At 39.2% G+C, this 13,518-nt stretch overlaps 2 protein-coding genes across 6 annotated transcripts in view; both read right to left on the reverse strand.

Moving 5' to 3' along the window:
- Nucleotides 1-63: 63 nt before the first annotated feature.
- Nucleotides 64-9,042, reverse strand: phf8 (PHD finger protein 8). Of its 5 annotated transcripts, none has more exons than XM_020619525.1 (23): nucleotides 8,665-9,042; nucleotides 7,964-8,002; nucleotides 7,722-7,843; nucleotides 7,459-7,544; nucleotides 7,245-7,374; nucleotides 6,632-6,792; nucleotides 6,337-6,478; nucleotides 5,995-6,181; nucleotides 5,704-5,866; nucleotides 5,517-5,604; nucleotides 4,972-5,078; nucleotides 4,770-4,861; nucleotides 4,301-4,390; nucleotides 3,899-4,177; nucleotides 3,709-3,791; nucleotides 3,443-3,612; nucleotides 3,140-3,225; nucleotides 2,530-2,651; nucleotides 1,930-2,261; nucleotides 1,714-1,809; nucleotides 1,518-1,627; nucleotides 1,038-1,398; nucleotides 64-948 (listed from the first exon to the last, which is right to left on the reverse strand). In XM_020619525.1, exons 3-23 carry the CDS (start codon nucleotides 7,817-7,819, stop codon nucleotides 860-862), a joined length of 3,072 nt encoding a protein of 1,023 aa, XP_020475181.1. In that variant the 5' UTR covers nucleotides 7,820-7,843; nucleotides 7,964-8,002; nucleotides 8,665-9,042; the 3' UTR covers nucleotides 64-859. The 5 variants fall into 5 exon arrangements, with proteins under 5 accessions (XP_020475181.1, XP_020475172.1, XP_020475197.1 ...); XM_020619516.1 differs by having other exon boundaries at nucleotides 7,950-8,002; XM_020619541.1 differs by having other exon boundaries at nucleotides 1,930-2,133; nucleotides 2,218-2,261; nucleotides 7,722-8,002.
- Nucleotides 9,043-12,785: 3,743 nt separating this feature from the next.
- Nucleotides 12,786-13,518, reverse strand: part of wnk3 (WNK lysine deficient protein kinase 3) — a 36,428-nt gene continuing 35,695 nt past the window's right edge. Inside the window, exons 28-29 of the mRNA XM_020615425.1 lie at nucleotides 13,139-13,230; nucleotides 12,786-12,897 (exon numbers count right to left, since the gene is read on the reverse strand). Of these exons, the coding sequence (XP_020471081.1) occupies nucleotides 12,786-12,897; nucleotides 13,139-13,230 (204 nt within the window). The remainder of the gene's footprint in view (nucleotides 12,898-13,138; nucleotides 13,231-13,518) is intronic.

Genomic DNA, 13,518 nt, shown 5'->3' on the forward strand with positions numbered 1-13,518 from the left:
ACAGACATTGAGTGGTTGAAAATAATTAAAGTAGGGACCAAGGTGGTAAAAACATACATGAAAATGTGTGTATGATGTTACTTTCAGAATCAGTTTAGCTCTTTCTACATCGTTTGTAGAGCGACAATATATGGAGAAAAATAAACTTACAAATTCCTAAAAAAAAAAGTATTTTTAACAGTGATGCTGATCATGTGGATGCACTGGATTTTTGCTAAACTCTTTGTACACAGATTGGTGCCCTATAATCATCTTAGCTCAGAATGTTCTGAGGTAAAACGACAATTAAATGCAACACTACGAATGCATGATTGTTTCCACATGTCTGTGTGGGAGTTGGAGCAATATGGACATGACAATTTATGGTAATTTGTTGTTTATTCGCCTTTAAATGTTTTTTGTGTAGACACAGATGCTAAAATAGAGCTTAAAAGAAACAGACTATCAACTTATTACAGTAGTTTATCTAGCCTGTTAAATCAATGTCCACTTTTCATCTTGAAATGCTTTCTACAATTTCCTTGTATACCAATGTCAATTATGTGATCATTTAGAATTATTCCCCACATCAAGTGCTTATCTAAAACATTAAAGTGATTTGTTTAAAGTTGCAGATGTGCCCTTATAAATACCTTTATACAGACATGGATAAGTAGAATGCCAAAACAGGCTGCTAATTAGCAGGGAGGAGTAACTGGTGTAGGACAACATATAGTGATGGTCAATAACATGAAAATGGTCAACTAATTTATCTAGAGAGCAAAATATAAATTACTCCCTCCGTTTCCTTCAGACCTACTTTCACAAAAGCCCTTTTCTCCTTTCTCATGTGAGTCTTCAGCCACATTTCCAACATCGTTCACAAGAGAAGTTTTCCATTGCGGTGAATTTTCAGAATCTTTCCAAGTCTCTGTTTTGCAGTTGCTAGTCCTTTCTTTGGACGTTTCCCTAAATTAAAGTGAAATGAAAAAATACATGAGAAAATGCTGTCACAGAGACAGCAAATTATGCTGTTTGTGTTTTAAGTGTATACTTACCTTGACCAGCTCCTGTTGTGCCTTGGTTAGCTAAACCTGCAGAAGATGCAACAGAGTGAGAGCTACTGTTCTGGGGAGACAGGGAAGGTCGGCGTGAAGTGAGAAATACACCGGGGGCCATGGCACCGCTGCCTCTAGGGCCTCCAGTTCCAAAAGGTCCTGGTCCTGCTGTGTATTCATGGTCCAACAGACTAGCTGAGTAGTAATCAGCCCTCCTCTCTAGGCTAAAGTCTGCTGCAGACTCTGGAACAGGTGGTGGGGAGGGTGGGACTGGCTCAGTCTGAACAGCGGGGGTCGTGTCTACAGGCGCAGGAAGACACTGTTTTTTGGTGTACTTCCTTTTAGCAGGTTTTTGCTGCTCCTGAATTATGATTAAAAAAAAAAGGAAAAGTCGTTATGTTTTAACAAAGGATGATTCTACTTCACGTTATTCACTGGGCACTTCCTTCCATGACTAATACACTTTGTTTCCCAACTCACTTGTTGTGCCAGCTTGGCAGCAGCTGCTGCAAGGCCAGTTTCTACAGACGCGACTCTAGCCCCTTCCCTGGCTGGTCGATCTTGTTTGGGAAGGGTGGGCATCACCCTGGCTTTAAATGAAATTATCAAGAGATTAACCATCTAAAAGCCAAAAAGCAAATCTTATCTGTTTCGCTGGTAAGTTAAGTTCAGGTACCTTTTGGGCTCCAAGGTGTGTCGTCCCAGTTTTTCTTCCGCTTTGTCTTAGCCTTGCTGGCATGGTCCTCCTCATCAGACTCCAAGGATGGGTAAACTTAAACAAAAATGTTAATTACCATAATTAAACATTGGCCTGATCAATAAAAGCCTTTGGTGGTTTGACTAGAATTGATTTGTACAAGAGGAGGCATAAGTAACTAAGTATACTGCTCACCATAGTCTGAATCTTTAAAACAGGTTCCCAGAGTCTCCTGCTCATCTGGACTCTCCTCTTCACTAAGGTGACGAGCTGGCCGCTTAATTGGCCGTTTTCCTGGCCGCTGAATGACAGGTTTCTTCTCATGACTCCCTGTCTTTTTGACCCCTCCAGTAACCCACACAGCCCTGCCGCCCTTTTCCTTGACCACTCCTAATCCCTCTGTCAAGCCCCCAGAGACAGATAATGGAGATGAAGAGGAGGAAGACGAAGATGAGGAAGGGGGGTTGGCCATGGAGAGCATACCTTGAATGGCATCACGAGTGCTGGGGGAGGCTGGGGCTTCCTCACTAAAAAAGAACACAGCTAGGCAATCAATCCTTATCTGCCAATATGTGAACTACACAAGTTTCAAATGTTTCTGGATGCTTGGATGAACAGTGAAACATTTATCCATATTTGTGCTCTAAACTATCGCTCTAGTCAGTTATCCAAAGATTATGACACCAATCATAGAACTATTAAATCCTATAACTATTATATTTAGAAATCCTCTTCAATAATGACACTTAAAGAGTCGAATAATAAAGGAGTCACTGGTGATCAAGGAAATCTAACCTGAGTGCAACAGAGTCCAAGCCTGCCACTTGCTTGCTAGCCTTCAATAAATCCAGAATGCCCCCCGCACCACCCTTCACTCCATGGGCAGCTAGTGCCTCTTCATCTGTGGTGTAATCCTCCTGAAGTCACACGTACATGCTATTGTTACTATCGAACCAGTGCTGTAATAATTAAATTCTGCTGGATAATACAAGACACACACACACACACACACACACACACACACACCATAGTAAACAAACTGATGGGAGAGATGTGTATACATCACGTTTCCTGTTATGTGTCTACTGTCAAAGATGTAGTAAATTAGGCAGTCTTTGATTACAAATCACAAGGGATTTGTTCCACTGGACAGAAGGCACCAGCGGCAATTATCATTATTATGTTTAGTTTGGAAAGCATAACAAAGCTAAACCAAAACCAAAAAAATGTAGTCATGATCATAAAATCTGTATAGCTGTGTCCTGCAATAGCCTGTGTGAAATAAACATGTTTTCATCTTTGGGACTGACTTAGTGACTTGCATTATACTGGATACTAGCAGCTTAAAAATGGCAATCAGAAATAGCTCCAGAAAAGCTGAGTGGTGTATCCATAATGATCTCACCTCAATGTCAAAGTCTACTTCTCCTGGTTCCCTGATGCGATTGGGGTCAGAGCAGGGTTTAGCTCTGGGCAGCTTCCTAGGAAGACCTGAAAGGCACATGTTAACACAGTTAGTCTACCGTAGCAAGGTGGGTTCGAAACCATACTACTAAACTATATTAGGTACTACATTTAGTCAACAGTGTTCAAACAGCTATACTAACCTCTCATTGCAGAATAAAGGAATTAAAGTAACATTTGTCCATACGAGGACTACGACATTCATTTAAGCATTACTTGCACTCGTTTAAAATCAAATTCTAACCACTTAGTTTCTTTTTCTTGCTGGGTCCTGCAGGCTTGCGTCGTGGAGGAGGGGTCTCGTCAATCTGCAGCTCATCCTCGGACTCCAAGTCAGACAGACTGGATCCCTCCGTGGCAAGATGTTTGTAAGTTCCAGCATTTCCTGCACCATTACTGCTGCCTTCCTTCTTACTAAAGCCAGAAAAAAGCTAGCATGAACTCCACCCACTGCTAGGACCACGAGATCACAAAAGTAATGGGAACACACCAAAAAGCTGCCAAACATACCCTTGGATTTTTCCATTGGTCAACACAAGTTTCAGTTTGCTTTTATTCAACTTCCCTTCAAACTCTTCTAATGGCAACTCCAACTATAAAAAAAAAAAAAAATTGCAAGCAAATATGAGAATGAAATATTCAGACACCAAAAATGCTGAATAAGCATTTCCACTGTAAACACAAACGCTAATAAACCTACCTTGTTCTTGCTTTTGGACTTGCCAGGTTGAAATTTCTTCAGTGTGTGTTTGGTGTGAATCTCAATAAGGTCAAGTTCTCCTGCTTCTGCCTTAAGTAGCCCTTTCTGACTCTTCTTGGTTCCTGGGAGGCCAAGCCCTCCTATCACCTCTTTGGGCTCAGGGCCTTTCTTTTTTCCAGGGGGGCGGCCTGAACTCTGAGAGGTGGTCAGGGGAGCTTTAGAGAGTGGTGAACCAGGAAACTGAGGTCCAGTGCGACCAATGTTTTGTTGAAAGATGTCCTATCCAAAAGGGAGTGGAATGTTTAGTCTGCACTTTTTGAAATCAAATTTATTGCTTTTAAGACCTTCACAAAGAAAATGTAGTGAACAAAAACACAACCTTTCATTGATTCTCCTATTTACCTCAACCAGACGAATCTCCTTGGCCAGGTCCTTCACTAGTGTCTGAGTATTGATGGTTTCTGGAATCTCCACTTCATGTTCTGCTAAAGCCTGTGTGTGGGGAAATAATTATCAATTGTCATATTGTGCAAAGTTACATCTAATATTATGAACTAATACTAGGAACCTTTCAGAACTTGTCAACCTGCATTTTCTTGTTGATATTAAAAATGTAAAGGAATGGTTCGATATTCTTTTCAAAGAGAGTTACAGTAGGTGACAAGATATCACTCTCATCAGTGCATTAATTATAAAACTACAGCGAGCAACCAGTTAGCTCAGTGACTGGACTGGGAACCAGCTTAACAGCTCTGAAGTTGTAGCAAAATCCAACCAAGCAGCACTTTGAAAGCCCACTTATTAACAAGTTATATACTGCATCTTCAGTAGTAAAGGTAAAGACAAAGTAATCGAATAAGATTTTGCCTACCTCTTTACGGGTCCAGCTGCGGAAGGCATTGTTGAGGGCCTTAGCTCCATGAACCAGATAAGTGGCAGGGTGTCTGCGATTTTCTCTCAAACCTGTGAGACAGAGCATTAATAAAGTCACAATATTACAACAGTAAACACAGGTCACTCAAATTGTTCACATAAAGACAGCATTAATATGAAATTCACTGAAACCCCCTCACCTCTAAAGGTATCAAGAAGGTGCTTTCCAACATACCAGCACACAGTCTCAAAGTTCGGAAATCGAAACAAGTCTGCTGTGCTTAATCTCTTCTCTATTTCATATGCCCTAAAATTGTAACACAGAACAAGAAAAATCACACATTAATAGCTGTTGCCACCATTTTGCAGACAGATCTTCTGTAGCTATTTTGATCAAATAAGTAATTTGGGGATTAAAGGTTTAAATTTCCACCATGTCTGAAGAGTCATGAAGATTAGGTTAATTAAAACAGCCAGTTTAGGAGAAAGGATAATGTCTCCAAAGTAGCATGGACCTGCCAAGTGTTTTCTCTCTTTTTGGTAATTTTCTTCTTTAGTATTAGAACGACACTGTTACAAGAGCTGAGCACTAGGAACTACATCTGAAAAAGTTCACCAATTCTACTGTTACAATACTGCAGTGAAACAATTAGCAAGTAAAATTAAAACTTAAGTCACATTAAACAAACATTTCAATCAGAAAGAGCTACAGTAAGACTGCAGTAACACTCCAGAGGATACTAACCGCAGCTGCATGTCAATGTTGAGACTATGCAAGAAGTTTCCTCCAAAGGCCAGGCAGTCCACTGGAGTCAGCACAGCATGAATCCACCCTGAAAAACAAGTGTAAACATTATTCAAGACTACTTTGACTATCACAACTCTGCTAAAACCACTTTTCATGTAATGAAAAAATATATACAGAAACTTGCCTGTTGGTATGAACAAGGTATTTCCTTGTTTGACAGAGCACTTGTAACACATATCAACCTGGTCTCCAAAAAACATCTCATTCTGGTTAGATGAGGAACTCCACCGCTCAAAAAGTGCCAGATTGGCTGGGGTGGGGGAAATTAGGTAGAAGATTTTCTCACCCTGAAGAGATACAGGGAGACAAGCTCTTAAATCAATACCAATTTATTTTTTAAAAAAAGGAGAGAAATGTTTTATGGACAGTGGAACTATAACTTCCCAAACACAGCTGATATTATTTTTCTTCTCACCCTCAGGACATGGTACCATACTGAGGTCCCTCCAAAGTCGATGTGAAAGTCTGTGTAGCTATCCTTCACTCCCATAAGGCAGTACTTCTGCACATTGGGGCGTTCAAAAACAGACTCTTCAGGCCAGAGATTTTCCACCCATGACAGCTTCCTCACAATCTTTGGAGTCTCCACTAAGTTTGAGAGCCTAAAACAAGTTCAGCACTTGTTTAGTCTACAAAAGCATCACATCATAGCAACACAACTTCACTTCAATGACGAAGTTCCCATTAATTTTACTATGTAGATCATCCAAATGTAATGACAAACTGAACCATTGGTGAAGTGACTCTCTTTGTGTACCTGGTCTCAGAGAACTCCAGGCTGATAACGTTGAGCACTCTGTCTCTGTTGGGGCTGTTGTAGTATTCTACAAAGTCTCCCAACCGCATCTTCAGATCACACTGGCGGGAGACATCAATCACATCAATCTCTTTGTCTGCACCTGCAATTACAACAAAATGGGTTTAGTGTATATGACTTATTTACTATGTACAACACAAAAAAAAGAATACAAATGTTATTATTCCTTATACACAGCAGCCTATTATTAAAAGAATAATGGAAATCCGAATTTAGCACTGTGTCAAAACTTTACCAATGTAGTGCTCAACATCGCTGACGCTGAATGATGACGGAGGAAGGGTCATGCCTAGGCCATCTCGCCTTAGCACCATGACAGGAACACTGAATGAATGCTCTTCAAGAAACTCCACTGTCAACTGGGTACCAGACGGCTTTAGCAAGACTTCATCCGCACTGTCACAGAACAACATAGAATGCTTTACAATTATTACATTATAACATTCAGAATATATACATCAAGGCCTTTGCTCTCCAAACTAAACAAAGAGCAGAGACTGTCAGATGATGATGCAGTCACATTACAGCCTCTGGACAGCAGAGGTCACCTATTTGTGGTATTAAACTTAACAATATGAAAAAAGTAAAAGAAAAAAAAAATGGTGTGTGCAACCACTTCACGAGAATAAGATAAAGAATGGGAATTAAAACATATGATGCAGCAAAACAAGCAACCAATTTAGTTTTCTGGCACATGTGGAGTGAGTACACTCACAATACACAGACTCAACTTTTGCAATGCACACAGATGCCTGCACAAAAGGCCCTCATAGACCTGGGTGGATGAAATTCACATCAGTTGTAACCCTGCGGGCATGCACATACAGAAAGCATGAACTGATATTTACCTTGGGAAGGTGCGGCTCCGTAGCTCCCTAACAAACTGCGAGCTCCCCGTTTTAACAGGCCGACTTGGATCTCTTCCTAATGCAGCACCACCACCATCTGTCTGCTTATTGCCTCCACGTCGTTTGCGCACTGAGAAGAAAGAAAAAATCAACAAGGGCATTATTATTTAAAAGTGAATCAATAAGATGGTCTACAGAAGGAAAGGTAACTTACTGACAGATGGCCCGTGTGTGACCTGACAGTTGGGGCAGTGATACAGGTCAATCTCAGCTGCTTTGTCCTCCTCTACTCCAACACAGCTACACAAAAAAACCCATTATTTTCACATAAAGATTATGCAGAATGAATAGCAAAAAGAGCCACAATAGGTCCAGTACGGTGTACATGCACAGGAATCATGAAAACAAGCCCACCAAAAATTACATCATAAATCACCAAACATAATCAACGCAGTGTTAAATCTGAAAATGACCTACCTTCCATGGAACCAGTCTTGACAAATGTCACACTCGATCATGAAGCGTGTCACATCATATGGCAGGCGACACAAGCAGTAGACTGGCACTGATGCCATAATGAGTGAGTGTGAGTGAACCAACTATCAAATTATTAATGGGAAGATGTCAAAATCGAATTTTGATATAAATACTTGGTTAATACAAACTAAAAGCTTAATCAATTATTTAGTAATGTTACTACTAAACTGAAGCTCTGCCACCTCACGTCACTTCATGTCCACCGGCATACAAAAGGAAACCTGTTGTGATATAGAAAAGAAAAAAAAGAAAGAAAACAACTTGTTAATTGACTGCCAAAAAAAGAAAACAACTTGTTAATTGACTGCCACAAGACACGATAATAACGTAACAATAGCTGCATACTCGCTGGAATGTAAACTGAACAGTGAGAAACATTAAAACCTGTTTCCGTCATATCATACAATAATTAACGTTACTCCCCTAGTCTGAGATACAAAACCAGTCAACTACGTGGGTAACGAAAGTAGCTGCCGTTTAGCACAGGTACCACAACTTTTTTGTTTAAGTATCAAACTGCTACATATTCTTCAAATGCAAAACTGAAGACGTAACAACTATCATATATCCACAAATTAGACCGATTTTGTTTCTCCTAAGCCCTTAGCCAACTGATAGGCTGTAGCTAACGTTAGCTCGATGTATGTAAACACGCAAAGCCCTGTGAATGTTGTCGCTAGCGAAGCACTAACGTACTTAGCAAGTAAGCAAACGTTAGCCATGTAGCTCACATAAGCATTTACGAAGATAACTTAACTTAAACAAATAAGACAACAACCAGTGCAATTAATTTTGCGTGTTAACTTGAAAGAAACACTACATGCACCTGACACAGTTGGTAAATCCCAGCGAATCAGAGAAGCGTCGTTTTCCAACAACTCACCGAAATCTAGCTGCGGCAGGGCCAAGCATTCAGAAGCCGTTGTAATCCCCACGCAAGCTCGGGGCTACCTGCGGCCTTATTATGCAACGTAAATTATTAACAATTTGCTTTACCACATTTTTACTTATCAGTTCTGCAACGGTTAAATATAAAGGCCAGGTCCGAAATTTCCCACTGGACCAAAATCTAAAATCTGGAGCGACCTAAACGAGCTCAATGACTACAAATAACGGCGCATTTATCCGCACCAACGCCATTTCCAAAGCAGTAGCGTCAGACCGTTGTTCGTCGCTGTCCGCCGTTGACAAAACAATAAAGTTGCAGAAGGTCAAATATGGAGTTGTATTCAGGACACAACATTGCGGAATGTTCATGCAGTAACAAAGTTTCAGAGGCTAAGTTCCATAGTAGCTTGCAAACATGATTTAATTGCAAATATATAGATAAATGAAGAAAAGTAAATGCTTTTAAAATGTATAAAATAAAAAAAGATGTGTAAATACATTAATTGCACCTAACTAGGATTTATTTTACGCCATTATGCACAACTTTGGAGGCACCTTTATCAATATCTGTATATATGAAACGTAGTCTAATTATGTAAACACCCAACAAGCACGCACCTTTTTGTGCTAGTTATTTGACAACATGATACTAATATTTATTATTATGTAGTGATTGGTAACGTTTTCTCAAAACAAATATAACAGCAACTAAATCATAATGACGACGAAAAGAATATGGCAGTCTTCAATGTAATCTCAGACTGAACATTTTATTACTTTAAATTTACTTGTACATTAATTATTTTAAAATTCTATTATTTCTAAATGTTTCTGCTTATATTAGTTTACTATAAATCATGTGTGTCTTGAATACACATTAATGTTTTAGTTTGAAAATAATGTTTTTAATTTATTTCAACCTGATAATCAGCTTGCAGAGACCTTGTTTGATATTTTTAATGGACCAAATTGAAAATGTTATCGGCTTATTTGAATGATTACATATATTTAATTGCATATAATTCTGTGCTAATGCAGTGCAGATTTTGACAACCAATCCCTTTTACTACTTTTTTACTTAATTTGAGATATTTTGTATAATTTGCAATGCGGAACAATACTACTTGCTTACCTTTAACAAGAGCAACGCCAGAGATGATGTTAATTGTAAAATGTGCATGATTTATAGTCCTCATAAATGTTATATACAGTAAATGTAACAACCAATTGGCTCTGTTTGACATTTACACTAGTCTGATGATTCAATGTTTAACATAATTTATTTCGATTAGTTACAAAACATAAATAAAATCAACAGCTGAATTAGTTACAATTTACAGAGGCAAAATCACTAGCAACATACTTTATTTTTCTAGGTTTCTTTGCCCAAATGTCCATTTTTCACTGGTTCTCAGTCTTCCCATTTTGGGACTCCCTAAATTTTTGTTGTATTCATGTTTAAGTTTGATATACCTGACCTGCAGCCTAGCAGGAAGGCTTATGCCATTCTGTTATGTATCATGCAGGGGTTCAGGGTTCAAAACTGAAATGTGATGTTTAAAAATCACACAAATCCTCTGAATATAAACTTAAAAACCTCAAGCCTGGCAGGACTTAGAGAGGTATATCAAGGCAGGGGAGTTCCACGTAAACAGGGATGAAAACCTGTGTTATCTAGTTTCAAGTAACCTCTGATTTATAACAGTGAGAACACAATTTTACAATTTGTACAACCCCATTTTTAGAATACAAAAATAATCTTTATCTTTTAGATTACATTTTGGTAACACTTCAAGGACAAAGCCAGCTCCACATCATCAATCATGATCATTACGTTGCAGCTTGCAGTCAGCATGTTAGTAGCAGACATGACAGCACAGTATCTCACTAATAATGAACTACATTTCTATGAAAGTGTGGGTTGTCTTGAATAGCAACAAATACAGAAAACCATTGTTACACTATAGATTCTGAACAACCACATCCTTTACCCATTTGTGTTTTAAATTTCTTTGACACTCATTTTGCAGTCTTTAAGACCATGTACAATCTCCTGTCTGTTTTCTGTTGCACACAATCACTATCATTAATTAAACAAAAATGCTGCTCTGACTACAGACTACTTATTAAGCCAAAGAAATATATGAATGCCTGGCCATCAGAGGTCAAGTATATATATGATTAAATGCACTAAATAATCCAATATATTATACAGTAATATATCTGCTGCTGATATATTACTCTATCTGCAATTACAAATAAAGTGAGCTTAGAAATAGAGGAATGGAGCATTTTTGACTGGAGTAAACCTTTTCCAGTGTACATAAAGCACAGTTATGGCCTGCATTTCAGCTTCTGATAGATGCATTCACAATGACGGCCTATGGTCGAGGACTAAATAGTTGATAATGGAACAAGGAAATTGTATAATGCTAAATAAAGCTGACAAATATGCAAGTGAAAATTTCATAACAATGTTGGGTATCAACTTACAACCAGCAGATGGTCTAAGCTCTCACTTATTTCATTTATGAGGAAACGAGTCCAAGACACATACAGATAGAGTTAACATTTTCAGCTGGGTACAGTGACATTTGAGAGGCTGCTATAAATGAAACAAACAGCGATTTCTTATGCAGTATACCATGGAACTATCACAAACCTTTGTCTCACAAAAAAAATACACAGGCACTAATCTTAAAAGGCAATATGAAAATAACCCATATGGTCTCTCAATCTGTAATAATTTGGCAGTTTTCTATTTTTATTCTTCATCCTCAGCATGACACCATGATACACTTTGATATGCAGAGCTCAAACTGCAAGCACATATGTCAAATGTGAAAGCGTCATACTGGAAGAAAATTTACTCATGATTGATAAACTACCTTAGTAGGCTGCAAATAGTAAACGTGAGAGTCATAAATACACAGCATGTGCAAGCAGTTTTCACCCAGGCAAGTCAAGCTAGTCACAAGGTCATGCAGTCTCGTCCTGAGTGAACCCAGGTATACACTGGACATAGGTGGCATATTTCAGTTTACCATCATAATAATGTTTAATCTGGATTTATGTCATATCACTCATGGTATTTCAGACAGTTTCTATGTTCCAATCATGAAATAATACAAATTAAACACAGTACTGTTTGATTGTATTGTGGTAATGATGGTAGCCAAATAACTACTGTGTAACATACTGTTGAATGTTTTCATTGCTCACTGAAACACTTTGTCCTGTGGGCCTACAGTTTTAAAAGATTGTGTAAAGATCATGAAAACATCACTGGTTTGAGGTTTTCATCAATGTGCTTCTACAAAAATATTTTATGCCTTTCAGACAAATCCATACAATACATCTTGATCAATTTAGATGACCATTATGAATTGCACTTTTAAAATTGATAGTCCTTTCACTGTAAGCATTGACAAATTGAACAAAAAATGTCCACACACTGAAACATTTTGCACTTTTGTCTCTGGTTAGGGAGAGTTCAGATGCAACCGAGTTGGTCTGAGAACAAAAACAGGAACATTAATTTGTGTCAAAGGACATGAGGGTTATGTGGTTGGATGATCCATAAATACTCACCCTCACTCATGCATAAAAGAATTTATACATCTCACACCCACACATACCATGGGTAAATCCCAAGTCTTTTATAAGCACTGTTTTTTACCTTAGTTGTGTCTTTTCCTTGTGTCTTAGTCCCACCCACAGGTGGCTATGGCTCAAGAGGTAGAGCAGGTCATTCCATAACCATAGTGTCAGCTTCTCCAGTCCACATGTCAAAGTGTCCTTGGATAAGACGTTGAACCCCAAGTTGCTCCCGGTGATATCAGCAGTGTGTGAATGCTTGTGGTGAGTGAATGGGTGAACAGACAATGTTTAAGCACTCTGAGTTTGCTTTAGTGCTATACAACTATTAGTCAATTTACCACATAAGATGCGAGGGAAACTTAAGGAGAGAGGACTCGAGGAAACACATTAATAATGACATGAGATATCCTTTTTTCAGATCCTTTACCTAAAGCGTCCAATCATCAACTGATTTCTGATAAAGGGGTGTGCTGATTCACAAAAACTTCAGCAAAGCATGGTCTTGAGTATCCTTGGTCATGAGTCCTCCAGCAGCCTCCTCACTCCTTGGTCCTCAGTCCTCAGAATCAGTTTTAAGAGACTCAGAACATCCTCTGTGCTTGAGTAACCGGAATGACTTCCGAGTCCACTGAGGAAGTAGGAACAATCTTATAAGAGACTTGAGATGTACCCAATGATTCATAAGTGCTAGCTGCTGTGTTCCATTTTTACCTTTTAACTGTACTAGTAGAGTGCATCATCGCTCACATTCACTCTCCATCTCATCCAGAAATACACTAGAATCCATATATTAATCGCAGTCACAACTCACTCAATCACACATAGAACAAACACACCAAATCTGCTTTATGTGATCCATTTGTATTTACATCTCTTGCAGCTTCATACTGACACTTTGCCTCGGTTTTATTTCTGTCCCAGAGGAAGGGTAGAGGTGGGAGGTGTTGGGTGAATTTTGGCACTGGAAGGCAGAGTAGCAGTAGAGCAAGAGGAGGAACAGGTGGAGCAGGATGAGGAACAGGAGCAACATGTTCCCCCAGTAGTGGTTGGTGCATTGGTGCCACCTCCAAGCAGCAGAGACGCTGCCGTGGACACTGGACATGTGGGCATTTGGGAAGACAGAAGCTGTTGGCTTTGAGGTGGTGACTGGGACAGCTGGACGATGGACTGTGTCTGTGGTAGTGACTGAGACTGAATTGGAGTTTGCATCTGGGACTGCGGTATCTGCTGGTGGAGTGGGGACTGTTGA

The sequence above is a fragment of the Monopterus albus genome, unplaced genomic scaffold (assembly GCF_001952655.1).
Source record: "Monopterus albus unplaced genomic scaffold, M_albus_1.0 scaffold6.1, whole genome shotgun sequence".
Taxonomy (NCBI): domain Eukaryota; kingdom Metazoa; phylum Chordata; class Actinopteri; order Synbranchiformes; family Synbranchidae; genus Monopterus; species Monopterus albus.